The sequence below is a fragment of the Salvelinus fontinalis genome, chromosome 21, assembly GCF_029448725.1.
Source record: "Salvelinus fontinalis isolate EN_2023a chromosome 21, ASM2944872v1, whole genome shotgun sequence".
Classification (NCBI taxonomy): domain Eukaryota; kingdom Metazoa; phylum Chordata; class Actinopteri; order Salmoniformes; family Salmonidae; genus Salvelinus; species Salvelinus fontinalis.
In genome coordinates, this window is record NC_074685.1 from 16,758,597 (window position 1) to 16,777,440 (window position 18,844).

Consider the following 18,844-nt stretch of genomic DNA (forward strand, 5'->3'; position numbering starts at 1 on the left):
CAGCAGAGTGTGTCTGTGATCTGGTCACTGGTAGGGTTGCTTGGTGTTAGCAGACAAAGACTGGCACAGTGGTGAAGGCCCAGATAAAAAGCCAACCATTATGCAAATGACTAGGCACATCCATAAGGAGACTGGTAGAGTTGATGCAGTCAAGGTTGATCTTTTCTCTAATTGTGTAATTTCAAAATGAGTCATTTACAAATACATTGACCAAGGCAATAGAGCAACAAAATAGACTTGAGACACATTGCTGGACCTTGCAGTATCATTATTAATCCAGCTCAATAAAACTTATTAGAATCCCTGAATTAAATGGACTGAAATGGTGGCTGCTAGTCAAACATGATGAACATTGGAGGGGTCAATACAACATTCGGACTACAAATCAAGGATGGGGACCCAGGGTTTCTGGGTGTATAGTACAGCAGGGAGTGTGTATGTGTGTGTGTGTGTGTGTGTGTGTGTGTGTGTGTGTGTGTGTGTGTGTGTGTGTGTGTGTGTGTGTGTGTGTGTGTGTGTGTGTGTGCGTGCAAGTGCGTATGGTATCTCACCTGTCTATGTGGAGTTTCTGTGCAAGCAGCTGCCAGTCCTTGCCCTTGGCGTTGGCTGTGTCGAAGGTGGCACAAATCCTCTGGCGGATGGACAGGGGGATCTTGAAGGCCCTGGACCCCGTCAGCGACGTGGTGGTACAGTTCGACTGAGTGAAGAAGGGGACTACCTCCTTTTCACTCTGGAGGAAGAAACCATTGCAACATAAAAATTTGAGGTGTTAGAGTGACCATTTCTTTTCTACAGATAACATAAGATTATATGGCTTCAAAGAATTAACTCAATGCAATCTATATGTCAAGAGGCCCCTGCGAGCTTCATTAAGAAAAGCCCTTCAGTAAAATCAGGAGACATTCACTCTAATGAGAGAGCCTATTAGTATCACAGCATCAGCTCCATACAGGATTCACACACACACACACACACACACACACACACACACACACACACACACACACACACACACACACACACACACACACACACACACACACACACACACACACACACACACACACACACACACACGCACAATTTTGCAGACGGACACGCACATGGACGCACTTGCACACACACAAACAACCCCCCCCCAACAAACACACTTCCTGCCATATACTGTATAGACACAATTCCACACACACACTCTTCCTCCCACACACACTCCTCCCCTTACCTCGACCACAGAGGTGTAGACCTGGAGGATCTGCTCCTGACCTTTGACCTGACGCACACTGATCTTACAGGACAGCTGGGAGGAGGCGGGGCTGTAGCGCTCCAATGAGAAGGCACACTGCAGGGGCCGCTGGTTACTAGCCCACACCTGAGAGAACGAGAACTCCTAGAGGGAGAGAAAGAGAAGGGGGGAGAGGGAGAAGGGGGGAGAGAGAGCGAGTGAGATCAATACATGAAATAAACTATAGACCTAATCTAGCTCTGTGCCAGTATTCACAAAGAGTCTCAGGGTACGAGTGCTGATATAGAATCCATGTTGCCTTTTAGATCATAATGAATAAGATTACATGAACAGAGGGGACCTGATCCAACATCAGCACTTCTACTCTGAGGCGCATTTTGAATACAGATCCTGGATGACAATATTTACTAAATACAATGCCTGAATGCCAGCTAATTGCATTGCCCCCTTTCCTCAATTTCACCTTTAATTATTAGTTCAGACCAGCTCAATGGTTTCTTTACCCACTCAACAACCTCTGCTAATCAATGAAGGGAATACAGCAGCCTCTTGGGGATGGGGTTGTCTACCCATGAGCAAACTGAATTGGAGATGGCCAGTCTGAAATGACTTGCCTAGTCAACATTCTGTCCTTAAAAGTCAATTCCGTTCCTATATACTGTGTGGTCATAGTTTTAATGACAAACAAACACAACTACGAATCAGACTCTCTTGGGATCCTTCAAGCAACATAATGATAGATAATGACATGAGAGCCTCCTATTGAGTACATCTTTAGGCTGCATCCTGAATGGCACCCTTTTACCTTTGTAGTTCACTACTTTTGACCAGGACCCATAAGGCTCTGGTCAAAAGTAGTCCACTGTGAAGGGAATAGACTACTATATGGGATGCAGACGTAGAGTACAGCTCTAGAATAATAATAGTAATGTATTAGATCTTAGATATACACACAGTTTATTAGGTACACCCATCTAGTACCGGGTCAGACCCCTGCCATTTGTCTCCAGAACAGCCTGAATTCTTCGGGCATGGAAACATAGTTCAACTGGTATCAAGGGACCTAACGTGTGCCAGGAAAACATTCTACACACCATTACACCACATCCATCAGCCTGTACAGTTGACACCATGCAGGATGGGGCCATGGAGTCATGCTGCCAACGCCAAATCCTGACTCTGCCATCGGCATGACGCAACAGGAATTGGGATTCGTCAGACCAGGTGGGCAATGTTTTTCCACTCCTCAATTGTCCAGTGTTGGTGATCGTGTGCCCACTGGAGCCGCTTCTTCTTGTTTTTAACTGATAGGAGTGGAACCTGGTGTGGTCGTCTGCTGCAATAGCCCATCCGGGTCAAGGACCAACGAGTTGTGATTCCGAGATGCCGTTCTGGACACCACTGTTGTACTGCGCCGTTATTTGCCTGTTTGTGGCCCGTCTGTTAGCTTGCACCATTCTCCTTTGACCTCTCATCCATTAGATGTTTTCGCTCACAGGACTGCCGCTGACTGGATGTTTTTTGTTTGTTGCACTATTCTCGGTAAACTCTTAGACACTGTCGTGAGTGAAAAGACCAGGGGGCCGACCATTTCTGAGATGGAACCGGTGCGCCTGGCACCGACGATCATACCACGCTCAAAGTCACTTAGGTCACTTGTTTTGCCCATTTTAACATTCAGTCGAACAGTAACTGAATGCTTTATATAGCAAGCCACGGCCACACGACTCACTGTCTGTACGATGAATCATTTTTGTGAACGGGGTGGTTTACCTAATAAACTGTTCACTGAGCTTCTACTCTTCCTGACCTTTGCCTGCCTCCCTCCCTCCCCCTCTCTCTCCATCTCTTTCGCTCTCTTTCCATCTCTCTCTGCTCCAGGAGAGCTGGTTGATATTCTGGCTAATTCTGCTAATGGGATGTCACTGGAGGGCGTAAAATCACAGAGCAGCACAGTACATGCACCACACACACCCCTAGGAAGATAAGGAAATGTGTGTCTCTGTGTGTGTGTGTGCCTAGAAGTCATAATTCATTTAGTTTTGTGTGTAAGTGTGTGTGTGGAAGAGATAGTTATTGTCCCCTGCCCTTGCCACAGTCTCTGCTCTTTGCTGTGACCCCAGAGTAAGAAGACAGGATTGTTGATGGAGGAGAGGACTCTGATGAAGGGATGGTTGATGGAGGAGAGCACTGGTGAAGGGATGGTTGATGGAGGAGAAGACTCTGATGGAAGGGAGGTTTCTCAAATGATGGTGTTTTTACGCATGTATACACATACGCAACTCCCCCCCCCCCCCCCCCCCCCCCCTACCACACACCCCCATAACCCTACACCCACTCTCAACACACACAAACAATTCCCCTCCACACACACACATTCCACCCTCCCCTTACCTGGCAGGTGGTGAAAGGCTTGATGCTCCAGAGGAACTGGGGGATGTCCTGGATGGAGAGCTGCAGGCTGAAGGAGTTCCCCCTGAACAGCAGCGTCTTGGGCTCCTCCAGGAGACGACCGCCCCTCATCCGCTCCACTGATGCCACTTCCTGATAGGGGGAGAGGGGAGAACAGTGGTGAAGGAGGAGGAGGAGGAGGAGGGAGGGAGGAGTGAGAGAGAGAGAGAGGTGTAGGTGTTGGGGGGAAGAGGGACAGTGGGGAAGGAGGTGGGAGGGAGAGAGCGAGAGAGAGAGAGTTGGAGAGAGAAGGGAGATGAGGAGTGGAGAGAAAGGTGAGATAAAAGTGTGAGAATTACGTGATTTTTTGTGTGTTTACAGCATTTAAGTACAGTATACATAGATTACACTACATAGAAAACCAATACTACTCAGTCATTAATACAACCACTCTCCTCTATCTGTACTGAATGAAGAACCAGTGCTCTGAACAACTACCTCCCCTCTGAAGATCTGAACAGCTCTAAACAGTTGAATTAAACAGCTCATGTGGAGATTAGGCATTCAGTTAGCCTCCTCTGCAAGAGAAAGCAAGTGGAAGAATTGCTTAAAATGCATTTTTTAACAACTAGAAATAATTCCATAATAATTTCACGCATAGAATGAAACCCCCCAAACACACAAACAAACAAATAAAGAATAAACAAAGCAAATCCTGGCAACAAAATGTCCAATGAATAAAATCAGGGAGCACAATACCCCTCAAATGCTGTTTCAGACACACACAGAGACAGAAATCAAGCCTGATCTTCCCGAATGGCGTTTGCTATTGATAAAAGGACTTAGGTGATTTCGCGCTTTTTGGGTTCTTGTCTGTGGGTATTGTTGCGCTTCTCTATGGAGACCGGGTATATTAGTGTGTGTGTGTGTGAGTGTGTGTGTGTGTGTGACACTGTGTGTGTGTGTCTTTGTGTTTGTCTGTGTGTATGCATATATGTGTGTTTGGTTGTGTGTGTGCGTACGTGTGTAGGTACGTGTGTGTATATGTGTATGTGTGCGTACATGTGTGTGTGTCTGTGTGTTTGTATGTCTGCCGTCTCCATCACAAAAGGAAAGGCGCGTGGAAATTGAAAAACTGTCCCTGATCGATTCTTTGCTCGGCATCGCAAGGGAAATAATTTGTCGTATGAAGTTCAAACAAAAACCCCCAAAACTGGACAAATGAAGAAATAAACAGGGCAGAGTGACAGAGAGAGACATAGAGAATTGGCTGGTGGGTTACCGTATGTCATTTCTCTCTATTTACCATGCAAGGCTGCCCTCTGACTGATGCGGACAGAACCAAAGCTGCTCTAGTGAGCCAAGCTCTGTCACATCACAACCTCTCTGGAGCATAACTCATAGCCTCAAAGCAACTGGCTTCTGTCAGAGGTGTGTGTGTGTGTGTGTGTGTGTGCGTGCGTGCGTGCGTGCGTGCGTGTGTGCGTGCGTGCGTGTGTGCGTGCTTGACTGCACTGCTCACAGGTGCATACCTAGTGGTTAATCTGTCGTTCTGCCCCTGAACAAGACAGTTAACCCACTGTTCCTAGGCCGTCATTGTAAATAAGAATTTGTTCTTAACTGACTTGCCTAGTTAAATAAAGGTTCATTAAAGAAAGAAAGAAAGAAATACCTCAGAGTGTGTGTTTTCTTTGTGAATGAGGCAAAAAGAGGATTATGGGTATCATTATGAGAGAGAATGTGAGTATGATAAATATTAGTTTGTGTTAAAAGGCCATAGCTACTCTTCATTGTATATCATTCATACATCACCTCTTCACAGAACTAAAAGAGAGAACCAATCTAGTACCGGGTCGGACCTCCATTTGCTTCCAGAACAGCCTGAATTCATCGGCACGGAAACGTTTTTCAACTGGTATCAAGGGACCTAATGTGTGCCAGGAAAACATTCTACACACCATTACACCACATCCATCAGCCTGTACAGTTGACACCATGCAGGATGGGGCCATGGAGTCATGCTGCCAACGCCAAATCCTGACTCTGCCATCGGCATGACGCAACAGGAATCGGGATTCGTCAGACCAGGTGGGCAATGTTTTTCCACTCCTCAATTGTCCAGTGTTGGTGATCGTGTGCCCACTGGAGCCGCTTCTTCTTGTTTTTAACTGATAGGAGTGGAACCTGGTGTGGTCGTCTGCTGCAATAGCCCATCCGGGTCAAGGACCAATGAGTTGTGATTCTGAGATGCAGTTCTGGACACCACTGTTGTACTGCGCCGTTATTTGCCTGTTTGTGGCCCGTCTGTTAGCTTGCACATTCTCCTTTGACCTCTCATCCATTAGATGTTTTCGCTCACAGGACTGCCGCTGACTGGATGTTTTTTGTTTGTTGCACCATTCTCGGTAAACTCTTAGACACTGTCGTGAGTGAAAAGACCAGGAGGCTGGCCATTTCTGAGATGGAATCGGTGCGCCTGGCACCGACGATAATACCACGCTCAAAGTCGCTTAGGTATGTATTTTGTCCTGTAGTTCATTCAATGTAATTGGAGAATCCAGTGGGTTAAGGTAGTCTTTAATAGTTGTTTCTAAGATTTGTAATCGATCATATATATGTTTTTGCTGTTTGTTCTTTGTTCTTTGTTATAGAGCCAGAAATATTGGAGATCTCCGTTTTGGATAGATAACTCTTTGTGTGGTTGTTTGTTAAGTGTGTTCCAATTTTCCCAGAAGTGGTTAGATTTTATGGATTCTTCAATTACATTGACCTGATTTCTGACGTAATGTTCCTTCTTTTTCCGTAGTGTATTTCTGTATTGTTTTCATGATTCATAGTGAAAGTATAGACACAGGTTTTCTGGGTCTCTATGTTTTTGGTTGGAATCGTTTCTCAATTTGTTTCTTAGGTTTTTGCATTGTTCATCAAACCATGTCATTGTTGTTAATTTTCTAAGGTTGTCTGCTTGAAATGTTTTGATTTGATAGGGAAGCTGAAAGGTCAAATATATTGTTTTTCTACTGCCAAGATTACACCTTCTCTATTAGAGTGAAATGTTTTGTCCAGGAAATTGCCTAAAAGGGATTGAATCTCTCTCTTTCTCTCTCTCCCTCTTTCTCTTTCTCTCTCTTTCTTACACCCTCCAACTGCAATGTGAGTGTTCCCTTGCCCGGGCCGTCACACGGAATGCAATGCTAGAACACCTTTAATTAACACACTGCAAATATTCAGTTAAGCCCCAGAACGAAGGCAGGGGAGGAAACCTTGCAGTGTTGTCTCTTGTCTTTGTAATTAAAAGTCCCTCCTCGTCTCCTAATCATCCAGCAGCATCTCTCTTTCTCTCTCTGGCTGTGTGACTGGACTTGCTGATCTCTGGTGGAGCACGAAAATCAGACAGAGAAACCTCTTCTGGACAAAACCACCAGCCACAACACACTAACGCAATTGGCCACGTTTTCTCAGAAACACTCACACACACCTGCAGGGGGTGGAATGAGGTCACACACATGTGAGGTCGCGAGGATGGATACACGGATACGCATGCACACAAATACACGCACACAGACACGAACGTGAACACACACACTCTCCTTTAAGCAAGCTGTCCTGCATATAACCTTCATAGAGTACTTTCTTAAAGTTCTTCTGTCAGTTGAAATCTACCACTGCAGGCTAGCTTGCTACTGCAATAACATATCATGTTCTCAGAAAGCACTCTACTGCCTATCACTCCACAGCTTAAACTCGGGTGATAGGCAGTCGATCCGTCCATCCGTCTGCAGTCAGTCAGTCAGTCAGTCAAACAGCCAACCAACCATCCATCCTTCCATCCCCACCCCATACCTGGAATGCGTAGGGGGTGTTGTCGACACAATACACCCTCAGGCTGTATCCCAGAGGGTTGGTGTTGTCTGCACTACCGAACACGGCCAACCTCAGTCTCTTCACAGCCTCCTGGCTCAGTGGCTCCCCCACCAGGGCGTAGCGCCCTGGACTTTCCAGCAGCAGGTGGCAGCACTGAGCCTCCAGCAGACAGTAGCAGGAAGTGCTCTCCTCCTCCACTGACATCACTTCCTGTGAGAGAAGAAAATAGAAGAAAAAAGGAGTTGGGGCAGGTTAGGGCATTAGGCTGATGTTGTTTAACATGATGATGAGAAAAATGGCTGCAGACGGAAAAAGAAGCAATCAGCACATTGTGTATCGTGAACAGTAATGTGATTACCACACACCTGTATGCATAGCCCATTTCTCTTTCATTATTTTCTCAATGCCCCTCGTAAATCACCAACTGCACCCTCCCTGTGACCCTATGGCCCTGTCTGTATTAAGGCATGGTTAAACCTTATAAAGCCAGGCTGTATAATATAGTAATGCAGTACTTTGGCCCAGCCTGCTACACCTGGCCCATTAGCTCTGCAGCAGACATTAGGAATCTATGTTTTATATAGCTCATCCCCACCAGACAGACAGGCAGGCAGCAATGGAAGAAATGGGAGTCAAACGCCTCCGCCGCAAAGCCTAGCAGCATTAACGGAAAAATGTAGGGAGAGAGAGAGAGGGGGAGAAGGGGACAGACATAGACATAGACATAGACAGAGAGAGAGAGAGAGAGAGAGAGAGAGGAGAGAGAGAGAGAGAGAGAGAGAGAGAGAGAGAGAGAGAGAGAGAGAGAGAGAGAGAGAGAGAGAGAGAGAGAGAGAGAGAGAGAGAGAGAGAGAGAGAGAGAGAGAGAGAGAGAGAGAGAGAGAGAGAGAGAGAGAGAGAGAGAGAGAGAGAGAGGGAGGGAGAGATGCTCATAATGTCATTAATTCCAGAGATGGTTCACATTTGAAGAGGCTGCCCCGGCATTCTGCCTGAGATAAAGGGCTCACTATTGCACAGAAAAGGAAGCAGGTCTCGCCATGGCTTCTTCACATGGACAAGACGAGGGACGCCTCTCTCTCTCTATCTCTCTAGAGGGACATCTCTCTCTTTCTCCATTTCTCAATTACATTACCAATTTCTCTCTCTTCCTGTTCACCTTCTCTCTCCCATTCTCTTACTCGCAGCACACACACACACACACTCACTTGTCGACTGGCTTTTGATAGCTGTCTTTTGAGCGCTGAGCATCTCTTGCCGGCAAATTAAATCCTGTGTAAATGCCATAGGCAGTGAATAGACCCGGGCCTTGGGGTGTCATGGGCCCACCGCAAGGCACAAAGAGCTCTGAGCTTTGGGGTCACCTCTGCCTAGATGAGGTCCTGGTCGCTCTCTATAGCTCCTTTGATGAGGTTAGTTATACATTAACAGAACGTTGGCAATACCTCTGCTGGAATGTATAGACGGGTGGATTGATGGAGAAAAATGGAGGGTGTGGAATGATGTTGGAGCTCATTGCTTGAGAGAACGAGGGAGTCCCGCAGAGAGAGAGAGCGAGATGGAAGTTCTAAGAGGCAGAAAGGCAGAGCTCAAGGGCTTTTTTGAGAGGTTTGTGTGCTATTCAAAGGGATAGCGGTCGGGAGGACCACATACTGTAAGAGAAGTCATAGACTGAGTTTTCACTAGCTTTCAAAGAAGTCAGTTCTAACATGGGTTAGTGAAATAGTTCCTCCCAACTGGCAGCTCTATGAACCTCAGTGGAATAGAGGTTGACAAGTTAGAATGAAGAACAGAATGTGTGGAATTGAGATTGTGGTTCAATCCTATTCTCAATTCAAAGTTTTGGGGGAAAAGACAAGGTAAAGATGAATACTCCTGCTTTTTTGCACACTCTTAGAAAAAAGGGTTCCAAAAGGGTTCTTCGACTATCCCCATAGGAGAAGCCTTTTTGGTTCCAATAAAGGGTTCTACATGGATCCTTAAAGAGTTCTATCTGGAATCAAAATGGTTCTACCTGGAACCAAAAAGGGTTCTTCAAAGGGTTCTCCTATGGGGACAGCTGAAGAACCTTCTAAGGTTCTACATAGCACCTCTGGAACAAAGAAATCAAGTGTATGGAACAAATAAATCTAAATCAACTGTTGTCTCAGACTAGTATTTGGAAATGTTTCATTTGATGTGTGCATATTAGGTAGCATTTTCCTTGTACATTAACAGCCCACGCAGCAAGCAAAGTTGTGGAAAATAACCGTAACATTTGAAATAGACGGCACATAAGCGAAGGACAGTTTTGAATACAGCAGGCGATGGTAACATCTGGAACGCATTTTAATGTGTTTACTTGAACTCCGGTTAAATAATCTCAAAGATATTATGAAAGGAAAGTTACAATATAAATTTTGAGTTACACAGAGTCTTTTACACAGTTAAGTGCAGGGAAATGTTTTATTGTTTCTCTAAATGTTCTGAAATGTTTTCAGGACAACCTCACCTCCCACTTGTTATCCTGTGTCTGCCTTTTGAGCCGAATGTTCCAGTTGTCGGTGGCGAACTCAGCGCAGTGGGCTATTGTCATGGCGACGGGACAGGAGAGGTCGAGGCCCGGTGGACCATACGTGACCTCTGGGCTCAGCAGGACCTCTTGGCTCTCCTCTGATAGGGTACTGCAGAAAACACACATACAGAAATATGGAGGGTCTAGACTCTGACAACACACAGAGTAAATACATCTCCAAACTCCACAGACAGAGAAGACGAAAGGAACATAAAAATAGGGAATGTTTCTAAACAGTGGGTCATGGCTTTATTTGAGGAACACAGGGGGAAAAGAAATGCTAGGAGAAGGTCCTATTCTTAGGAACACTCAAACTTTTATATGGGCTGCCAATCCTGCCTTCAGTCCAGAAGGGCCTACACTACTACACAGATTTCTAAGGCCTAGCGTGCAATGAAAACTGATGTCTGCTTGATTTCATACTATTTGAGTCTCAGTCATCCGTCAGTCCTGCTGCTGTGGGCCTGCTGCTGTGGGCCTCTCACGATAGGTAGAGTGGCTCTGCTATCTCCTGCTGTCAAAGGGCCAAGCTAGCGTCTCCTCATCCTTAGTGACAGGTCAGATTAGGAACCAGAGGCAGCGCCAGAGGAGTGATTTCAGCTAAACTGATTAACTGGACACTTTAATGAGGGGATCAGGACAACTGTGTTGTTGTTGAGTGAAACATCACAAACAGGGCTGTTTGGGTAGCATTCGACTGTGTCGGCTAAACTGAGATTAAAGATATATGCACAAATACACACACACACACAAACACTCAAACACAAACACAGATACACGCATACACATACGCACACAGACACACACACTCTCACACAAACACACACCAACAACGATGGCTGTGTTATATCATTTCCTGAAATATCAGTTAAACATGATATGGTGTGAACAAATGGTGTGAACAACCTCGCTCGCCCGCAGGATTTTCACCACTCTGCTTTATTGTTATTTATTTTTTGCTAATTACCAGTGTGCTTCCACTGCCTATTTTGTCCAATTTGTCTCCATTGTTCCAATGAAAGCAATCAACAGTTAAACATTGACAGTGGTTGTGATCTCGCATCCAAAAATACAGAATAAATCAGCCAACAGCGGTGAAATCCTGCAGCTGTGCTGTGTGTGTGTGTGTGTGTGTGTGTGTGTGTGTGTGTGTGTGTGTGTGTGTGTGTGTGTGTGTGTGTGTGTGTGTGTGTGTGTATGTGTGCATGTGTGTGTGTGTGTGTGTGTGTGTGTGTGTGTGTGTGTGTGAGTATGTATATGGTAATCACGCCCAGTCACCAGAGGAGCATCAAGGTTACCTGCAGATTGGACTCTGATAATTAGCCTGAATAGAGGAGAATAAAGCTGTTTGTTTTTCAAAGAAAACACGACTCGGAGCTTAAAAAGATTAAAAACTAGACATTTTTCATGGTTCTGACTCAGTATCTCTGGAACAAAGACAATTGAATTAGTCTGAGAGGTGGATCAAGTAGGGTGACTTTGGGTTATTGATGTAATAGGCTTTAATTTCATTAATGGATTGGAATGATTTGACTGCACTCAGAGAGAGGTTTGGCATTGTTATACTGAGTGATATTCTGTGATTCACTGAAACGCTTATTCTTAAAACATACATTTAAAATAACAAATAAATAGACTACAATTTATCGGGCAGAAATTAGCTTCCGTAAACACAGTAAAATGAATAGTAATATGATTGCAAACAGAGAGATGTTCTACTGAAGGCCACCCCTAATTAACACTCCTTCTTTCACTCTAGATCTTTCATCCCTAGTCTACCGCAACTCCTCCTCTCACACCTCCATCCTCCGTCACAAAAACGTTCCCTTTCACACCCTTCACCTGATCTCTCATTCACACTCTGTCACCTATCAGATCGCTACAGAGGTCTCCTGACCTTGTGTTAAGGTGGGCTGTACTGTGGTGGCCTGACAAGCATCAAAGAATAACACTCCAAGGCACTAACACCCTGTGGGAGTTTCATTGTTCCATTTAGAAAAACAAACAACAACATAATAACCTTGGATATCATGTACTGTTCCCCACCGTTTCAAGCTCAGGTTATCAGTGCACAACAAGACCTTGCTAGCTCGCTGAGTCGAAGCCAAGGCTTTAAAGCTGAACGTTTTGAGCAAAGTGACTCATCAGATGAAGCTAGCTCTGTGCACTACCTCTGCTACAAACACATTGCATTAAAAACACTGAAGGACAGACAACTTTTCTGTGTGTGTTCGGGATTAGGCTCTGCAATTCCTCTCACCACTAACTTTCCAACTCAACACAGCACTTCTAACTCAGAATGCTAATTGCTATCCTGATCTCTCAATGCCATCTCATACCCCCGCTCCCCACCAAGGCCTCCAAATCAAATCACGTTTTATTGGTCACATACACTTGTTTAGCAGATGTTATTGCGCGTGTAGTGAAATGCTTGTGTTTCAAGCTCCGACAGTGCAGTAATATCTGACAAGTAATATCTAACAATTTCACAACATATACCCAATACACACAAATCTAAGTAAAGGAATGCAATTAAGAATGTATAAATATATGGACGAGCAATGTCAGAGTGGCATAGACTAAGATACAGTAGAATAGAATACAGTATATACAGTTGAAGTCGGAAGTTTACATACTCTTAGGTTGGAGTCATAAAAACACGTTTTTCAACCACTCCACAAATGTCTTGTTAAAAAACTATAGTTTTGGCAAGTCGGTTAGGACATCTACTTTGTGCATTCCAGAAAATAATTTCATGACTTTAGAAGCTTCTGATAGGCTAATGGACATCATTTGAGTCAATTGGAGGTGTACCTGTGGATGTATTTCAAGGCCTACCTTCAAACTCAGTGCCTCTTTGCTTGACATCATGGGAAAATCAAAAGAAATCAGCCAAGACCTCAGAAAATAAATTGTAGGCCTCCAGGTCTGGTTCATCCTTGGGAGCAATTTTCAAATGCCTGAAGGTACCACATTCATCTGTACAAACAATAATACGCAAGTATAAACACCATGGGACCACGCAGCCGTCATACCGCTCAGGAAGGAGACGCATTCTGTCTCCTATTGATGAATGTACTTTGGTGCGAAAAGTGGAAATCAATCTCAGAACAGCAGCACAGGACCTTGTATAGAGGCTGGAGGAAACAGGTAAAAAAGTATCTATATCCAGAGTGAAACGAGTCCTATATCGATATGATCAGAAAGGCTGCTCAGCAAGGAAGAAGTCACTGCTACAAACCTGCCATAAAAAAGACAGACTAAATGTTCTCTGGTCTGATGAAACAAAAATAGAACTGTTTGGCCATAATGACCATCGTTATGTTTGGAGGAAAAAGGGGGAGGCTTTCAACACAAGAACACCATCCCAACCATGAAGCACGGGGGTGGCAGCATCATTTTGTGGGGGTGCTTTGCTGCAGGAGGGACTGGTGCACTTCACAAAATAGATGGCATCATGAGGTAGGAAAGTTCTGTGGATATATTGAAGCAACATCTCAAGACATCAGTCAGGAAGTTAAAGCTTAGTTGCAAATGGGTCTTCCAAATGGACAATGACCCCAAGCATACTTCCAAAGTTGTGGCAAAATGGCTTAAGGACAACAAAGTCAAGGTATTGGAGTAGCCATCACAAAGCCCTGACCTCAATCCCATAGAAAATTTGTGGGCAGAACTGAAAAAGCGTGTGCGAGCAAGGAGGCCTACAAACCTGACACAGTTGCACCAGCTCTGTCAGGAGGACTGGGCCAAAATCCACCCAACTTATTATAGGAAGCTTGTGGAAGGCTACCCGAAACATTTGACCCAAGTGAAACAAATTTAAAGGCAATGCTACCAAATACTAATTGAGTGTATATAACCTTCTGACCCACTGGCAATGTGATGAAATAAATAAAAGCTGAAAGAAATAATTCTCTCTACTATTATTCTGATATTTCACATTCTTAAAATAAAGTGGTGATCCTAACTGACCTAAGACAGGGAATTTTTTAATAGGATTAAATGTCAGGAATTGTGAAAAACTGAGTTTAAATGTATTTGGCTCAGGTGTATGTAAACTTCCGACTCACCTGTACATATGAGTAATGCAAAATATGTAAACATGATTAAAGTGACTAGTGTTCCATTTATTAAAGTGGCCCGTGATTTCAAGGCTATTTATATAGGCAGCAGCCTCTAATGTGCTAGTGATGGCTGTTTAACAGTCTGATGGCCTTGAGATAGAAGCTGTTTTTCAGTCTCTCGGTCCCAGCTTTGATGCACCTGTACTGACCTCGCCTTCTGGGTGATAGCGAGTGAACAGGCAGTGGCTTGGGTGGTTGTTGTCCTTTAATGGTATTTTTGTCCTTCCTGTGACATCGGGTGCTGTAGGTGTCCTGGAGAGCAGGTAGTTTGCCCCCGGTGATGTGTTGGGCAGACTGCATCACCCTTTGGAGAGCCCTGTGGTTGCGGGCGGTGCAGTTTCCATACCAGGCGGTGATACAGCCGGACAGGATGCTCTCAATTGTGTATCTGTAAAAGTTTGTGAGGGTTTTAGGTGCCAAGCCAAATTTCTTCAGCCTCCTGAGGTTGAAGAGGTGCTTATTCAACACACTGTCTGTGTGTTTGGACCATTTCAGTTTATCAGTGATGTGTACACCAAGGAACTTGAAGCTTTCCACCGTCTCCACTGCGGTCCCGTCGAGGTGGATAGGGGGGTGCTCCCTCGGCTGTTTCCTGAAGTCCAAGATCATCTCCTTTGTTTTGTTGACATTGAGTGAGAGGTTATATTCCTGGCACAACACTCCCAGAGCCCTTACCTCCTCTCTGTAGGCTGTCTCGTCGTTGTTGGTAATCAAGCCTACCACTGTTGTGTCATCTGCCAACTTGATAATTGAGTTGGAGGCGTGCTTAGCCACGCAGTCATGGGTAAAGAGGGAGTACCCCCCCTTTGTGGGGCCCCAGTGTTGAGGATCAGCAAAGTGGAGGTGTTGTTTCCTACCTTCATCACCTGCGGGCGGCCGGTCAGGAAGTCCAGGACCCAGTTGCACAGGGCGGGGTTCAGACCCAGGGCCTCGAACTTAATGATGAGCTTGTAGGGTACTTTGGTGTTGAATGCTGAGCTGTAGTCAATGAACAGCATTCTTACATAGGTAATCCTCTTGTCCAGATGGGATAGGGCAGTGTGCAGAGCGATTGCATCCTCTGTGGACATATTGGGGCGGTACGCAAATTGAAGTGGGTGTAGGGTGTCAGGTAAGGTAGAGGTGATATGATATGACTAGTCTCTCAAAGCACTTCATGATGACAGAAGTGAGTGCTATGGGGCGAGGCACTAACACCCTGCAGTGTGGAGACTCCGCAGACACAAAGAGAACCCAATAAGGCCTGGAGAGGTAAAGCCTCTCATCTCAGTCTCCATAATGCAGCACTGGAGCTGCCAAGGCTGAGCTGATCAATTCCTATTCTGCAGCCGAGTGGAGAGCCACCGCCAACTGCCTCATGTAGATGGCTTTGGTCTGAAGACTGAAAAGGAAGAAAAGATACAATTTCTCCCAGGGTCTCTCCAAATGCTTGTCAAAAGATAGAGCTGTGATTGACAGCTCAGTGAGATCAGAGGTGCACCTCCCATGCCCGTGTGTGCATGCTCATGTGGGGGTGTGTGTATAGTATGTGTGTGCGAGCTTGCATACCTCCATGCGTGAGTTGGGTGTTAAAAAGTGGGAGATAGCGTGAGGAAGAGGTGAAACAGGATGAGAGATAGCGTGAGATGAAGCGGTAGAATACAGTTATTTTTATTGCTTTGGTACTATATTCACAAGTATGTGGTGAATTTGAAAAACCCTTAGTACAAAACTCCAAACTGGTAAAACTTGTAACGCAGCCAGTCTTACATTGAAAATGTCACTTTGTTTGTAGACATCTTTCACCACACAACCATTAATCCAAAATATAAGTGTACTGTGAAATATACACTGAGTATAAAAAATATTAAGAACACCTGCTCTTTCTATGACATGGACTGACCAGGTGAATCCAGGTGAAAGCTATGATTCCTTATTGATGTCGCTTGTTAAATCCACTTCAATCAGTGTAGATGAAGGGGAGGACAATTGAGACATGGATTGTGCATGTGTGCCATTCAGAGGGTGAATGGGCAAGACAAAATATTGAAGTGCCTTTTAACAGGGTATGGTAGTAGGTGCCAGGCGCACTGGTTTGTATCAAGATCTGCAACGCTGCTGGGTTTTTCACGCTCAACAGTTTCCCGCCAAAAATGGTCCACCACCCAAAGGAGATCCAGTCAACTTGATACAACTGTGGGATCCATTGTAGTCAACATCGGCCAGCATCCCTGTGGCACGCCTTCGAGACCTTGTAGAGTCCATGCACCGACCAATTGAGGATGTTCTGATGGCAAAAGGGGAGGAGCAACTCAATATTAGGAAGGTGTTCCCAATGTTTTAGTATACTCAGTGAAATGAGTACATTGGTTTAATCACCAAAACACAATATAATTATATCTTCTTAATTTAGTTATTTTAACAACCAGTTAACCCAATATCAAAACATGAAAGATACATGTTTCAAAACTGCCCTTTGAATGTATGATTCTACAGTACTGTAAATTACAGTACATTACACTGTGTCACGTTCGTCGAAAGGAGTGGACCAAGGCGCAGCGTGAATAGAGTTCCACATACTTTATTACAAAGTGAAACTTCACAAAAACAACAAAGAATCAACAAACGTCCAGTACAGAGCGCACTAAGGCACTAACTGAAAACAAAACAATATCCCACAAACGCAGGTGGGAAAGAGACCACATTAAGTATGATCCCCAATTAGAGGCAACGATAATCAGCTGCCTCCACTTGGGAACCATACTCACACCAACAAAACAATATTAGACTAGAACACCCCCTAGTCACGATCTGACCTATTGCACCCCAAGGGCTCTCTATGGTCATTAGGAACACTTGCACTACCCATTAAAATTGACTGAACATTACATGTCCATAATTTCTATCCCATGTGTGATCAAAGGTGTGATTATTGAAGACAGCTTTCACAAAGTAAATTAAAGAAATGAAAGAAAGGTAATGTTTAGAAGGCACTACTTTGCATCAAACCTGTCTTGAGCATTTGACCATAGATTTGTATTGAAATGACAGTAAATATGCTCATTGTTCTGGATTGAATTCACAACATGCCTCATCCATGGCCTGATGGAGGGTGGTGCTCTCATGTGGATGGCAATCATACATATTCCACCTGTATTGCAATCGTGTATTGTATTTGACAGTATTGCATTGTAATGATGTATTGTAGTGGTCCTATATGTGGCTCAGTTCATAAGAACATGGCACTAGCAACACCGTAGTTGTGGTTCACTTGGGGTCACATACAAAAATGTGTGGACTGTTGACACCTTGAAAAACACTATCTGCTACGTAAATGGCATGCAGAGCATTCAGAAAGTTTTCAGACCCCTTGAATTTTCCCACATTTTGTTACGTTACAGCCTTATGCTAAAATGGATTAAATCATTTATTTTTCTCATCAATCTACACACAATACCTCATAATGTCAAAGCAAAAACAGGTTTTAGAATTGTTTGAACAATGTATTTTAAAAATACCTTATTTATTCAGACCCTTTGCTATGAGACATGAAATTGAGCTCAGGTGCATCCTGTTTCCATTGATCATCCTTGAGATGTCTCTACAACTTGATTGGAGTACACCTGTGGTAAATTCAATTGATTGGACATGATTTGGAAAGACACACATAAGGTCCCACAGTTGACAGAGCATGTGAGGGCAAAAACCAAGCCATGAGGTCAAAGGAATTGTCCGTAGAGCTCTGAGACAAGATTGTGTCGAGGCACAGATCTGGGGAAGGGTACCAAAACATTTCTGCAGCAATGATGGTCCCCAAGGACACAGTGGCCTCCATCATTCTTAAATGGAAGAAGTTTGGAACTAACAAGACTCTTCCTAGAGCTGGCCGCCTGGCCAAACTGAGCAATTGGGGGAGAAGGGCCTTAGTCAGGGAGGTGACCAAGAACCCGATGGCCACTCTGACAGAGCTCCAGAGTTCCTCTGTGGAGATGGTAGAACCTTCCAAAAGGCCAACCATCTCCGTAGCACTCCACCAATCAGGTCTTTATGGTAGAGTGGTAAGATGGAAGCCACTCCTCAGTAAAAGGCACATGACAGCCCATTTGGAGTTTGCCAAAAGGCATCTAAAGGACTCTCAGACAATGAGAAACACGATTCTAAGGTCTGATGAAACCAAGATTCAACTCTTTGGCCTGAATGCCAAGCATCACATCTGGAGGAAACCTGGTATCATCCCTACGGTGAGGCATGGTAGTGATGGCAGCATCATATTGTGAGGATGTTTTTCAGCAGCAGGGACTGGGAGACTAGTCAGGATCGACGGAAAGATGAACGGAGCAAAGTATAGAGAGATCCTTCATGAAAACCTGCTCCAGTGCACTCATGGCCTCAGACTGGGGTGAAGGTTCACCTTCCAACAGGAAAACAACCCTAAGCACAAAGCAAAGACAACACAGGAGTGGCTTTGAGACAAGTCTCTGAATGTCCTTGACTGGCCCAGCCAGAGCCCGGACTTGAACCCGATCGAACATCTCTGGAGAGACCTGAAAATCGCTGTGCAGCGAAGCTCCCCATCCAACCTAACAGAGCTTGAGAGGATCTGCAGAGAAGAATGCAAGAAACTCCCCAAATACAGGTGTGCCAAGCTTCTACCCAAGATGACTCAAGGCTGTAATCGCTGCCAAAGGTGCT

The 18,844-nt window shown here is 44.8% G+C and overlaps 1 protein-coding gene across 2 annotated transcripts in view; it reads right to left on the bottom strand.

Moving 5' to 3' along the window:
* LOC129818339 (netrin receptor UNC5D-like) overlaps window positions 1-18,844 on the bottom strand; it is a 298,807-nt gene that overhangs the window by 3,979 nt on the left and 275,984 nt on the right. For both annotated transcript variants that reach the window (XM_055874134.1, XM_055874133.1), the window contains 5 exons: window positions 9,987-10,158; window positions 7,478-7,708; window positions 3,638-3,787; window positions 1,223-1,387; window positions 552-730 (listed from right to left, as the gene is read on the bottom strand). In XM_055874134.1, the coding sequence (XP_055730109.1) occupies window positions 552-730; window positions 1,223-1,387; window positions 3,638-3,787; window positions 7,478-7,708; window positions 9,987-10,158 (897 nt within the window). The remainder of the gene's footprint in view (window positions 1-551; window positions 731-1,222; window positions 1,388-3,637; window positions 3,788-7,477; window positions 7,709-9,986; window positions 10,159-18,844) is intronic.